Genomic DNA, 14,074 nt, shown 5'->3' with positions numbered 1-14,074 from the left:
TGAGTTTCTTTCTATGGTGTCAGATGATGGCTTTAGCATAAATAATCTTTGCTGTCACTACCATCTCATGACCCAGCAGTGCGGGTGGGGTTTTGGAGGGTGGCTGGGCTGTGCCCCCACAGGGGCTGATAGCAGGGAGCTGGGCAAGTGGGACACAACTGGTGTGCTGATGCCAGATAAGAGGACCCATGTCCAAATAAAGCCACAGCAGCTCTGTTTTGAGATACAGAGCACATACAGAAAGTGGCTCCATACAATCTACAAGCTATTGATCGATGGTGGATGTAAAATCCCTATGAGGGAACCTGCATGTTGCCCAGGAGCCACAGACAGAAGCAGGACTGCCTGATGGGAGAGGCATTTGCCTGCCTGGCCCTGGGTCCCACTGCCTCTGCTGCGCCATGCAGACCTGCATCCTGCCCTTCCCTCCTAGAGTGACTTAAATTCTGAGCTCGAGGCCAGTCCCCTCCAAACTGTGGCTGTTGAGTGCAAGAGCTCTGGATGTTCCACTAGCCAATTGCTTTGCAAATCTTGCTAAATTTTAGACCTGGGCAGCTGTTCATGGCCTGTTTCTGATGATGTGGAGTGAAAATGCTGCCTTATTTTTCTGTGTGTTGCTGCTTATGGGGAAAATGTAAGGTTTTGACCTGTACATTTATCTTTTAAAGAGCCTGCAGTTGCATTCCTTTTGTTTCCAGCCATTGTGTTGCCCAGAGCCCTACTTTGATACCCTGGCTATGACAGATTTTTAAGTGTGGGGATCAATATGGTGTACAGCATTGAGACAGGCTACACCATATTTTTTTTTTTTAATACTTGGGCATCCCAGTGTTTTCCCCTCTCACTGTGCCCTCCAGTTGCACCTCATTTCCTTTGCACCCAGCTAATTCAGTAGAATAAATTATTCTGAATTCCCCATTAACACAGTCGTGCTACTAAAAGATTTAAAAGATATAAGCTGCTGAAGGTTTTTATTATGTTATTATGTACAAACATATTTTTTCCCCCCTTTCAATGGACCAACCCCCTTTCTGCAGCAGTGAATTCCTGAGGTTAATTACACGTTGCGTAACAAAGGCGTTATTGCTTTTTGTGTCTTCAGTTGTGTTCCTTTTCATGGCTGGAGAAATGAGCTGGGAGAATAAAGCTTTGCACTGAAGTGCATTAAAGTCAGTTGGCTTTGGCTCATGCCCAGGAAGAAAAGCAGTGCATGGTTTAATTCCAGGGTAGGCTCGAGCAATTGTGTTTAAGGGTTGGGGTTTGGTGGGTTTTTTTCAGTGGTGATGGTGCAGCTTTTAGGTTGGATTCTCAATGTTCAGCTATCGGGAGGGAAAAGCAATCTCCCCCGGACCGGCACAGAGCCATAACGTGCTGTCTCCCTCTCCCCAGGTGAATGGCAGCGATGGGATGTTCAAATACGAGGAGATCGTCTTGGAAAGGGTAAGTACTCTTTACTCACCCGCCGGCAGCCTGTGCTGCCTCTTCCCACTCACCCTCCCACCGCTGCTGCAGCCGGCACCCGTAGCAACCCCACACCAGTTGATGGGGGGAGGTTGGTCTCCACTCCCTGCTCTCTCCAGAGTCTTTTGGGGGTGTCGCACTCGCCTTCCCGCACAGGGAGAGGTGGGCTTGCTGCTCCCCGCCCCCCCGCACCGCAGAGCCCTCCAGAAGCGGGGGAGGAGGGCTTCTCCCTTGCCTCCCTCGTTCACACCCTTGCCCCCACAAATCCGCCAGCGCAGCGCCGGTGGGGAGGCTCTTTGTCACCGTCTTTGGTGGAGAATGGTGGTGCAGGGAGCAGTGCTCATGCAGGCACGCAGGCAGGTGCATCCCACAGCCAGGCACGGGGGAATGATGCTGCCCTGTTACCAGACTCCCCGTTGCTCCGGGGTATGAGGAGCAGGGATGCTAAGCAGCAAGGACAAGTTTTCTAGTAAACCAGACTGCAACAGGGGGTGTTTCTGCTCCAGCCTTTTCTTGTCTGTCGGGAACGCAGAGCCGATGGTGTGCACCACTCCAGCCACAGCTAAAATTAGCTCTCCCCGTGGATGGAGCCTATCCAGGGGCAAGCCAGCACCCCACAGGGCAGGGAGGAATTTGCCCCGGTGCCCAGGGGTGGAAGGATGGAGAGGGAGTGGTAAAAGCTGGCTCAAGGTTGGCTCTGAGAAGTGGACACCGCTGTGTGGCTGGAGGATGGCTGGGGTGGGAGGCTGCCCGCAGTGCTCCCTGAGCACCTTGCCTCCTCCTCGCTGCCGCGCCGGTTGGCTCGGCCTCGCTGCGTGGCCGGCGTTGCAGGGGAAGACGCATCACTCATTATTCTGTTCCTCTCTGCCTTTAGTCATCTCCCTCCTCCCCTTGGCTCTGCATCATGGAGGTGGGTGGACGGAAGGTTATCTGGGGCTGCCGCCTCACCCACTGCTTCCCCGGCGTGCCTGACGAAACCAGCCCAGGGGATGCTTCCTTTTTGGGCTGAGTGCTTCTCGCTCCAGGCCCAATTTAGAGGCAAAAGCCTTGTTTTCAGGGATTCTTCAGAGCATCCTCTGTCCTCAGCCCACAGCAGGAGCAGGGGGAGAATTGGCAGGGTCGCACGGAGAGGCAGCACTCATTGCTGCACCCATTTCACAGGCCCAGGCAGTGATTCCCTCTCTCCAGCAGTGAGAAAACGTGAGGGAATTCTAGTGCTTAGCAGCCAGGCCAGCACGAACCATACCCAGGCCCTTCCTTGGTCCCCAGTGGGATCCAACAGCCCCATCTTACTGCAGGAGAAGCATCCTGGTGCCTGGGGGTGAGGCTGTCCCCTTGGTGGGGTGTTTGGCTCCTGGAGATGACCTCAGTGTACCTCAGAATTGTTGGTCTGTCACTGTTATTAATCCTTGTCCTTGTTATAAAGACAAGGGCAAACGCAGCAGTGTTTTGGGAGCAGTAACTGAGGAAACTCCTTAGGTTTACCCACCATGGATGTGTTCGCAGCAGGAGTTGAACCTATGTCTATGTCTACCCCGATACCAGCTAAGAAATCCATTGAGGCTCATTTTGGGGTTTACCAACATAAAAATAAACATCTCCTGCATCATATCCATGTTTTCTGGCTGGCATCGGAGGGCACCCTTCCATAGAGGGGCACAATGAACAGCTGGAGACCGTTTTTCACAGTCTCACTTGCCTTGCTGGGGCCAGGCTGGGTCTCCAGTGACTGCAAGCAGCTTTTTTGATGTGGGCAACCAGAATCCAGCGTAGAGAAAGAAGAGTGGCCTCAGACCTTTCACCGTTGAGTGCCTCCTTGTCACATGCTGGTCAAATCCCATACAGCAGGAGACCACTGCGTAGCGAGAGGCATTGGTGGCTCCCAGAGATGCCATGAGCTGTGTCACGTGTAGCATGAAGTCGGCACAGAGACCTCTCTGTCACTGCATGAGCTGATGCTGAGCCCAAATTGATGGGGAGACGTGCAAGTCCAAGTTGGCTGCTAGTGCTACATCCCGGGGACTCAGGGAATGTAGACTAGGAGCTCCAGTGTGGCCCTCCTGGCCACAGGTCCCCCAGAAAGGCAGAGCTCCCCATCACCTAACGCTGAGTACAGGGGCCATGAGCAGCTGGGAGGGAGCTTGGCCTGGGCCCATTTGTGTACGAGAGAGGCAGGCATGATATGATATGACTAAGTGTCAGCTCTTCCGCATGAAAAAACAAGGCAGGGAGCCATCTGATTTTCAAGGCAGAGCAGAAAAAGCAGGAATTGTCCACTTGCATCAAGCATGGAGCTGGAAGCAGCGCCTGAGACTGTGTCACTAACCGGGATCCTGCAAACGGGAGAGGTGGCACAGGGCCACAGCCGCTCATCCTAGGATGCTGCCAGCATGGGATTGCTGCCCCTGGATCCTCCCCAGGCAGACTTCAGCAGGACGAACCTCAAGTGATGCTCCAAGCCTGTCTGTGAGGAAAAGGAGGCAGAACTGGAAACCCTGCTCCATCCTGACAGCCCCCTCCACCCAGTCCTGCAAGTTGTGGCATCAGCACTGCTGGTCCCTGGGTTGGCTCCATGCTGGGGCTGCCTCCCAGGGGCAGGGGGCAGGCATGGAATGCTGGTGACTGGTTCTGTGCAGGCTGCAGCATTGGTGTCTCCTCCTGGGGAGGTGCCAGTAAGGGGAGGTTTTTCTCCGCCAAGGACCACCCCCTCTTCCCCAGCTTGCTGCCTGCCTGAGTCTCTCCGAGGAGACACAGTGGAGAGGGAGGTCCTCAGTGGCTCCCACTCTCCTGCTCCATCTGTTCCATGCTCTGTGCTGCTGCATCGAGCACCTCGGCTGATGAGCACCAGCCTCCCCTCCGGACGCACATCCTTCTGCCCCCTGAGCCAGGCACCCTGGGATGCAACAGATGCTGTAAGGACTCCCACACCCTGGGCAGCTCTGGTTTGGGGGAACCACTTCAGGAGGACTGGCAGCAAGTGGTTGCCCACAGCAGAAGGATGCAGTGTTTGATTTTCTGCAGGGTAACTCTGGCCTCGGCTTCAGCATAGCGGGAGGAATCGACAACCCCCACATTCCAGATGACCCAGGTATCTTCATCACCAAAATCATCCCTGGGGGAGCAGCAGCCATGGATGGTCGTCTGGGGTGAGTACAGGGCCAGGGGAGCAGCCCCAACAGGGTGTCACCTGGAATCTCCCCAGGGATCCTCAAGGCTCCTGCCTCCCTCCTCTGCCATGGTTCCTGCCCCCTCTGGTCCCTTCCCCACAGCCAGGTCCCACAGTGCAGTGATGCCCGTGGTCCCCTGCCACCAGGCTCCTGTCTGCAGCCACCCCTCCTACCCTCCCCACACCAGGCTCTGGCTCCCATCCTTCCCCCTGCAGCCTGGGCTAGGATCCAGCCTTTCCCCTCATCTCCCATCTCCAGCAGCGTCGTGCTATGGGCACCAGCCCCCTTGCCTTCCCCCTTTGAGAGGGACCCCACTCTCACTTTGGCCGGGCAGGACCTGGCCAGCTTAAGGAGCTCTTCTTTGCACAAGGGTCTGCACAGCCAGAGGAGGGTGGCAGAAGTGTCTAGAGGAGGGTGGCACAGGCTGGTGGTTCCCCAGGGGAGCTCAGGGCCACCCTGTGCCCACAGGGTGAATGACTGCGTGCTGCGGGTGAATGACGTGGACGTCTCCGAGGTGGTGCACAGCAAAGCCGTGGAGGCCTTGAAGGAAGCAGGCCCTGTGGTGCGGCTCGTGGTGCGCCGCCGGCAGCCCCCACCAGAGACCATCATGGAGGTCAACCTGATGAAGGGCCCCAAAGGTGAACCCCTCACTCTGCTCACAGGATTGGGGTGCAAGCCTCCTCCACGAGATAGTATGTGGGGTGACCCCTCGGTGTGGGATGCCACAAGGTGGAAGGTAGTGTCACTGGGGATGTGGAATGTGAATTGGCACTGCGGCGGCGCAGGATGCCAGGAGTTGGCCCAGTAGTGTGGGATGCTCTGGGGCATGGGGTGTGGGGCAGCCCCACGTATCAGTGTGGTGGCTGGGCTGTCCCCACATAGTAGTGGGGTGGCCCATCGCCTGCCAGATTTGGGGCAGGCTGGGAAGCCCAGCAAGGCAGAGGGACCATGGTGCTAGCCCAGGGGTCCGTCCATCTGTCCTTCACCCCTCACCTGCCTTTTCACTCTCCCTCAGGCCTGGGGTTCAGCATTGCAGGGGGAATCGGGAACCAGCACATCCCTGGGGACAACAGCATCTACATCACCAAGATCATCGAGGGAGGTGCTGCCCAGAAGGATGGGCGCCTGCAGATTGGGGACCGGCTGCTTGCGGTAAGCCCCATGCCCCCAGCCCGCCATAAAGCTGGGCAGTCTCAGCTGTGCTGTGGTGCCAGCCCTGAACCCCAGCACCCCCTCCTGCTGGCAACCCCATGCCTCTCCCCTGGATCCCTGCAGGGATGGTACTTTGGGAGGGACAGGTGCAGCACCGGCAGCACACAGGAGAGCCAAACCCATGGAGATGGGACCCTGTCTCCAGAGCTACTGCACCCCTGCCCTCCTGCCCGCATCTGTCACCCCATCCCTTCCTGCATCTGCATCACCCCATCCCTTCCCACACCTGCATCACCCTGTCCCTTCCCTGCATCACCTCGTCTCTTCCCTGCATCACCCCATCCCTTCCCTGCATCACCCCGTCCCTTCCCTGCATCACCCCATCTCCTCCCTGCATCATCCCATCCCTTCCCTGCATCACCCCGTCCCTTCCCTGCATCACCCCGTCCCTTCCCTGCATCACCCCATCCCTTCCCTGCTTCACCCCGTCTCTTCCCTGTGTCACCCCATCCCTTCCCTGCATCACCCCGTCTCTTCCCTGTGTCACCCCATCCCTTCCCTCCGCAGGTGAATAACACGAACCTGCAGGACGTGCGGCACGAAGAAGCGGTGGCTGCCCTGAAGAACACCTCTGACATGGTGTACCTGAAAGTGGCCAAGCCTGGCAACATCCACCTCAACGACATGTATGCGCCCCCCGACTACACCAGCAGTACGTACGCTGCCAGCCGCTGGCGCGTCAGCCTGGGCATTGCAGGGCTGGGGGGGGCAGAGCGTGCTGGGGCGGTGGGCAATGCTGGACTGGTCTCCACCTCCACGTTGTGGAGGATTTCTACTCCTGATGCCCTTTTCCTCCCCCTGCAGCCTTCTCAGCCTTGGCTGACAACCACATAAGCCATAACTCCAGTATGGGCTACTTGGGCAGCATTGAGAGCAAGCCTGCCTACCCTGTCCCTCCCCAGGTGACTCCGTCCAGGTATTCACCCATCCCTCGGCACATGATTGGGGACGAGGACTTCACCAGGTGAGTACTGGGCATGAGCATCCCCAACCCCTGCGCCCTCTCCTCCTATCTCTTTCTCTTCCTGGCTGCTTGACCTCACCCCCAGTGCCGGTGCAGAGCCTTGCCCAAAAGCCCATTTGTGGGTGCATGATGCAAAGCCTGGGGCCCCCACAGTGAGCTCTGTGCCCACTCTCCCCTGAGACCGGCCCTGCTGGCTCGCCGCATCCCACCCCCTTCTCCATTTCCCCTCCTGTTCCTCCCTTACACATCCGCATTTCAGCTTCATTATCTTCCTTGGTTTACAATACCTGGTACCAAAGTGTTCCCTGCCCTTACTGTGCCAGCTGGTGCCAGCAGCACCACAGGCTCCCAGGCTGCAAGGTGGCTGTCACTGAGCAGAGCTCTGCCAAGGGTAAGAAGCCAGGGGAGGAGAAACCTCCTCCTGTGCTCCCCAAACCCAGCATCCCAAACCACCTGGGCTGGGTGCCATTTCCCCAGCTGCCAGCCTCAGGTTTGCCAGCCTCTTGCATAGCCCTGGAACAGCCCCCCTTTTCCCCACTAGCACCATCTAGTGCACAAGCAGGTTTGTTTTGTGAACCCAAGAGAAAAGGAGGATCACAAAGATGTTCCTCTGAGCCTAAATACAGGATAAACATCTCCAAAGGACTGGGAGGAGAACAAGACCTAGCTGGTCCTGCTCTGCTTGCACGGGCTCACGGCTTTCCCCCTGCTTGTCACAGCCTTGGGGCCAGCGCTGGGCCTGCTCTAAGTTTGGTGTCCTCAGGGCTGTAGGGCTCAGGCTGTATTCTTAGGACTGACACTCGGGTTAGGCTTAGGTTAGGAGCAAGGTTGCAGGCTGGTTTCAGGTTTGCATTTGCAGTGGAAGACGCTGTAGCCTCAGCTGTGTTTGTCCTGTTCTCCAGGGCACTGGTGGATGCTGGAGCAGGAGATCCTGACTTGCCATCAGGCGTCAGGTCCTGGAGGGTGGCCACACTCACCTTTGTAACGGGGATTTCTCACTTCTTGGTGCTTATCTGCAGTCAGGTGCCTCTGTGCACCATGACCTGGGCAGCACTGGCCTCTGTACCTCATCTCCTCCACCTGCTCTCAGCAGCAGTTCACAGCCTGTCCCCAGGGCTGCGTCCTTGCTCGGTGTAGCAAGTCCTGCGCTGTCAGGGCGCTGGGGGATGATGCCACACACAGGAGCAGTGCTTTCTGCCATTCCACTGCACCACAGAAGGGACTGAGTCCCAGCACCATCTGTCTCTCACCAGGGACCCTGGTCCCACCGTGGTGTCCCTTCCTACATGTGCCAGCATCCCTGTTTACGGGCCAGAGGGTGGAGAGAGCATCCCAGCCTGAGCTGGACAGGGCCCAGTGGCGATGACATGGCGATGGCTTGGCAGTGGCTCAGCAGTGTCTCTGGTGCAGCACGTGCCCATGGCCGCTAGAGGATGGTGCTGCCTTCTCAGGGCCCCACCGCAAACAGGCTGTCACCATGCAGCCACTGTGCCCAGCCACAGGCTCCTGCTCCTCACCAGATGCACAGCCTGCAGCCGGCTCAGCCCCTTCATCATCCATCCTGGGGCATCTCACACACATCGCTGACCTCCCCTGGTCAGATTCGTTGTGGTCTTGGTCTGTTGGCTTACGCATCACCAGGATTGTGCATTGGGACCAGCGTGGTCCAAATGCATCTTACTGGTGTGGGAAAAGGCAGCAAGTCCCCTGAAAAAGCAGTTGTCTCCCAGAAGGTTCCTACCAGCCATTTCCCAGAAGCAAAAGTCCTTGCCTGGCTCCACTATCAGCCTCTTCCCCTCCCACAGGCACAAGTGCTGCTGCAGGTGTGGACATGGCTCCAGTGACTCTTACATCCTGCAGCACCCAGTATCAGGGAACCAGAGCATCAGTTTTCCAGTGAGCTCCACCACTGCAACCCAGACCTGGCACAGCCCCACGGGATCCCCCACAGTTTCTCTGTGCCAAGGTCCCAGTGTGGGACTGCCTGCAGGATCCATGTCCTGCCTCCCAGGATGAGGATGGAAGGGATGCACATCATGACTGAGATTTGAGATGTACCTGTCTGGGCTTTGTTTCCTCCCCTTGGTTCCTGTAGTATCTTTCTACCTTCCACCAAACCCTTTGGTCCTCACAGATGCTGGGGATGCTTCCCCCAGGCCAAGTTGGGGTGGTGGTTCCTGCACTCTGTGTGGGCAGCAGCAAAACCCCAGAGGTAGAGCAAGTTCATCAGCTGGTTGGAGGCAGGGTTTGCTGACCCAGAAGCCTTCCCCTGGTAGAGCTCAAGCCCCAGGCATAGCTTTGCTGCAGAGGAGCTGATGGCTGCAGCCCTCTCTGCTGCCTCACAACCACCCCTGAGATAAGCACTGGCAGCATCCTTAGGGTTGAGCCTCTTTTGGCCCAAATGTCATTTCCATGGTGTTTGCCCAATCTTCTCCTGGTCCTGGTGCATCCCAGACCCACACTACAGTCCAGCCAAGTCCTGAGCCTCCCTTAGCTGAGAGCTCAAACACATCCAGAGGCAATAAGGATAAAGCACATATTTTCTGGAGGTCACAAGGTAGCAGAGTCAACCTCTGCCCCATCAGAAATGTGTAGCTGGAGTTCTGACTGCTGTATCTCTGGGTTTGAAGGCAAGGGGTTGTGGGGATGCATGATATGCCTGGAGCTGCAGGCACAGAGAGTTGAGTTGTGACTTTGCCCTCACTTGAGTGCTCTCCCTGAGTCAGGCTGTGCTGTCCAGGTCTGCATAGAGCAGGAAGGAGTTAAGTCTGTGGTGTGCAGGTTGGGGAAGACACCGACCTGCAGCCAGGAGAGGCAGAGAGAGCGTGGGACCACCATGGAGCTTTCAGAACATTCCTGCCCCTTACACCTCCCAGCCAGCACTGCCAGCAGAGCATGCCATGCCAGAGTTCACCATCCATGTCTCACTGCCCATGTACTACAGGGAACAGCTGTCCCTGTGCCCTTTCAGGCACCTGCGAGGCCACAGGAGCAAGTGTGGCTGGGATGCTGCTATGTCTGGTGGGAGGTAGAAGGTACCTGGACAGATACAGGGAAAGGAGCAGCTGGGAGAGCCAGGAGGGTTGGACTGTGCTGAGCCTGTGGTCTGAGCTGGGCAAGAGCCCACCAAGACTTTATTGCATGGTGTCTTGAACTTCTGCCTGTCCATCTCTTGCTCCTGTTGTTCATTATAAGGTGGTTGCCTGGAGCTAAGTGACATTCAGCCCATCAGGACTCTCCCACAGGGAAGGATTATGGGAGACTTTTCCTGAGGCTCTGGCATGTGTCCCCAGGGGTAAATCCTGCCATCCACGTCCATGAAATTACCAAAACCTTATCCCATCTGCCCAAGTGACAGCAATGATGCTCCAGCCTGGTCCAGGGGGCTGAAAAACATGTTTTCTTCCAAGAGCAGCCTGGGAGCATGCATGCTGCCAGCCTGCAGGGCTCTGTGCTCAGCCAAACTACTTCCTTGGGTGCCCAGTTTGCTCATGCCACCCAAGTCCTGCTTCTTGCCCAGCTGCTAGTAACAGCTTAGGGGGGGAAGCAAGCCAACCCCCCTGTGCCCAATGGTCCCCTTAGCACAAGTCTGCTGGCATTTTAGGGTCCACCAGAGATGCCCTCAGGCAGTGCCATGCCCGGGCTCCAGCATATCTCCTACTGCATCCTGGAGATCTTCCACTCCCCAGTTGTTCAGCTTGAAGAGCTCCCTGTCAGGTCCTCAGCCCTTACCTGTACCCAGCTTGTCACCACAGCAGATACACTGACGGTCCCCAGTGTCGTGCTGGCTGGCAGTCAGCGTGTTTGTCTAACTGTGCTAATTGTCTGGTGTCATTTATTCCTTATTTTAATCCAGCACTTGAGCTGGGAGCTGCCCTTGTTCCCATCAGACTTGGGTTTCTTTTTCCCCGGAGTGAAGCTGACGTGGAATTGCTGTGCTGCCAGGCAGTGGCTCAGCCTTTGCCTGCCTATTGTTTGAGCTGTGAAAGAATTAAGTCATCATCAAAAAATCCAGGACTTCTGTTGAGCCGCACAGGGCCCGTGGTGTGGGGGTGTGCGGAGCTGCAGGCGTGCCTGCCGTGCGGCATGGGAGCAGAGGGGCTCCCTCTCCCTCTCCTGGCACGGCCACTCTGTCCTCAGTGCTCAGGCTTGTGGCATCCACACTCCGATGGTTCCGTGCACCCCTTTTCACACCTGTCTCTGCCTGTGCTGTGTCTCCTGTCACTGCACTTCTCCCAGTTATCAGCCTCCTCGGTGCTGAGGGCTGAGTCATGCCAGGTCATACTCAGCATGACTCCAGCCCCACCAGCGTGCCAGGAAGTCTAGGAACGGCCAACCCTGCCACCAGCTTCACTACTCCTCGCCCTGATGTCTCCCCATCCTGTGTCTGTCCTTCCAGGGAGCCCCGGAAAATCATCCTGCACAAAGGCTCCACTGGCCTGGGCTTCAACATCGTTGGAGGGGAAGATGGTGAGGGGATCTTCGTGTCCTTCATCCTGGCCGGGGGCCCTGCTGACCTCAGCGGGGAGCTGCGGAGAGGAGACCGCATCCTCTCGGTGAGTCGGTGGGGCTGCCCGCTGCCCATCCATGGCTTCCCAGAGCTCCGGCCGGGCACCCACAGGGGGTGGATGCCGGGGACGCCGGGACTCGGGGTGTCGGTACCAGGTGCGGTTCTGGGGCCGGGTGTCGAGGCAGAGCGTGGGTACCAAAGGTACCGGTCCAGGAGGCGGGGCAGCGCTGCCGAGGGCCAGGCCCGGTGCGGTGCGGTGCAGCGGAGCCTCCCGCTCTATCCCGGCAGGTGAACGGCGTGAACCTCCGCAACGCCACCCACGAGCAGGCGGCGGCGGCGCTGAAGCGGGCGGGGCAGACGGTGACCATCATCGCGCAGTACCGGCCCGAAGGTACCGAGGGCGGGGAGCGGCGGCGGGGGGGAGGGGGGGAGGGGGGCGGGGCGAGCCCCGGCGCGGGGATCCGGGGGCCGGGGCCGGGGCCCGCCGGGCAGGCACCGGTGGGGGGCGTGGCCCGGCGCGCGGGGGGGAGGTGCGGGCGCCGATTGGGCAGCGGGGCGGCGGGGCGGGGCGGCCGCGTCCCGCCGGCGGTGCCTGCGCGGCTTTGTGTGCGGGCCGGGCGGTTCCGAGCCTGCGGTTGGGGGTGTTGGTGCCCTCTCACCGGCCTGCAGGTGAGCCGGGCTCCGCTGGCCTCCTCCGCGCTTCCCTGGCCCCGCGGCTGGCGCGGCGGCACGACACGGGCCGGGCCGTGTCCTCCGGGCCTGGCCTGGCCCGGCGGGGTGCCTCGCTGGGAGAGGGGTCGTGTCTAGCGGGGGGGGGGGCGGCTGTTGGTTTGCGGGGGGAAGGGGGGGGGGCGTCGCCGTGGGGTCCCGCTCCGTGGGGTCCCGCGGGCCTTGCTGGGGGGGTCGGGGAGGGGGCTCCGACGGGGATAGTGGCTGCGGCGGCCTCGCTAGGTTTGGGGGCGGCTCCCATCCCTCCCGCGAGGGCGGTGGGCTCTTGGGACCCCCCCGCGACCACCGGGCCGCTGGGAGCTGGAACCGGGCCCTCGGTGCCGGGTGGGGTTTGTCCCCGGCTCTGGCCGCCCTCGCCCGCCGCCCTGCCCCGCCGGCTGCCCTTTGTCAGCGCCGGCCTTTAGCTCCCTGGCAAACATGCCGGGGGCTGGCGGCCCCGCGTGGGGCAGCCGGGGGCTGGCTGTTCCCCCCCCCCGCCCCCCCAACCCCCCCTGGGCTGGACGGGTGAGCTGAGGAGGGCGGGCATCCTGCTGGCCGGTGAGGGGCTGGGACCTGCTCTTGGGGCTGCTGCTCTGCTCTTACCGTGTCCCGAGCCGCACTACACCAGGGCGCAGCGGTTCGTGTCTCCCGGTGAAGGTGGGTTTCCCCGGACCCCCTGGTTTTCTCTCCCAGCAGCTCTGGTCCTCCCTGCTGAGGCCGGCTTTAGGCTCTCTCACCCTTCACCCTGAGCCATGGCGGCATCACCGGGCTGCCCCTCTGTCCCCGCTGCTGCCCCTCCATCCCGTGTCAGTCTGCCGGGGCACAGAGCAGTTGGAGCCGCTCAGGTGTCTGGTGTGGCTGCCGGGTTTGTTTGGCTTGGCTTTTTCTTTCCTTCTTTCTTTCTTTCCAGGAAGCACTTAATGTTCTTGTATTTCTGGCTCCCTTTGCCACTTGAGATTTGGCAAAGACACCAACCAAGAGTGCTTCCTAAATGTCAGAGAGGACAAAATGTTTCAAAACCCCTTTAGACTGAGGCTAGAATTTTGGTGCTTTGTAGCCAGTGGCTTTCAGGGGCTGCCATGGCTCCTGACACGTGTGGGCAGCAGCATCTGGCACGTGTGCTGCAGCTGTCCTGGGAGGCAGCCTTGCTGCTGTGAAACACACTGTTGTATCTTGGGAGTGGACCTTAGTGCTTTGGAGGCTTGAAGGCCTGGCAGCCCAGAAGAGAGATCTCCCTACCATGAACCCCAGGTATAGGTGGGGATGGGTGTCCTCAAGTGGCCACGTGCTCCAAACGTTTGCCTTTTCTGTGTGCATCGTGGCTGTGGAAAGGGTAGGAAATCTGGATTGTAGGATGCCCAAGGAGGAGATGTAGGTGGAAAGGAGCTTTGAGAAGTTCTTCCCTGCTAGCAGAGGTGGAGGATGGCACCTGTCTCCATATGTGAGTGTGGGCAGGGCTTGCCTGTAGGATGCTGGGTGAGTGCACACGTGCTGTGCAGCTGATCTCGCAGGGCCTCCAAGGGGAGTATAAGGTGCCTTCCCTGGGGTGGCACTGCCAGGCACTGGGAATTAGAAGAATTGCAAAACAGCAAAGGATAGAAAGAGGAGCTGCTTCTCTTCTGAGTACCTGCACCTGGCACGGTGCTCCCACCACTACTGTGATGATGCCTCTGGGGTGTTTGTGAGCTCCCTTCCCTCTGACCTTTGCCTGTTGCTGTCATCAGCACTTGGGTTTGGCAATTACCCCTCCTCAAGCCTCCCAGAGCAAAGCCTTGATATTCCTCACCTGAAAACAGATACCTTATGTGACACCCTTTCTCTGAGCTGGTTGCTCAAAGGGAAGTGCCAGGACTGTGTGGAGACTTTTAAAGCCTTCAAGCTTTCCTTGTAGCCCTGCTCCCTCCTGCATGCCTGGGCCTGTGGCACATGTGCCCTGTGCGGGGAGGCGTCTGTACTTTGACCCCACATCTGAAAGGTGCGTGGGTCAGGGCCATAAAGTGCTGGGCTGGAGGGGGAAAGATGGACCTGGGGATAGCTGTTACAGGTGGCTGG

At 58.8% G+C, this 14,074-nt stretch overlaps 1 protein-coding gene across 2 annotated transcripts in view; it reads left to right on the top strand.

Annotated features, from left to right (window-relative positions):
* The window catches only part of DLG3 (discs large MAGUK scaffold protein 3), a gene marked incomplete at its 5' end in the record, with an annotated part of 51,481 nt that overhangs the window by 19,104 nt on the left and 18,303 nt on the right, over positions 1-14,074 (top strand). For both annotated transcript variants that reach the window (XM_084269291.1, XM_084269290.1), the window contains 8 exons: positions 1,390-1,440; positions 4,483-4,607; positions 5,097-5,266; positions 5,644-5,780; positions 6,348-6,492; positions 6,645-6,804; positions 11,204-11,360; positions 11,603-11,705. In XM_084269291.1, the coding sequence (XP_084125417.1) occupies positions 1,390-1,440; positions 4,483-4,607; positions 5,097-5,266; positions 5,644-5,780; positions 6,348-6,492; positions 6,645-6,804; positions 11,204-11,360; positions 11,603-11,705 (1,048 nt within the window). The remainder of the gene's footprint in view (positions 1-1,389; positions 1,441-4,482; positions 4,608-5,096; positions 5,267-5,643; positions 5,781-6,347; positions 6,493-6,644; positions 6,805-11,203; positions 11,361-11,602; positions 11,706-14,074) is intronic.

Source organism: Gallinula chloropus, assembly GCF_964237585.1.
Source record: "Gallinula chloropus genome assembly, chromosome: 11".
NCBI lineage: Eukaryota > Metazoa > Chordata > Aves > Gruiformes > Rallidae > Gallinula > Gallinula chloropus.
This window is presented reverse-complemented; position numbering and strand designations above follow the sequence as displayed.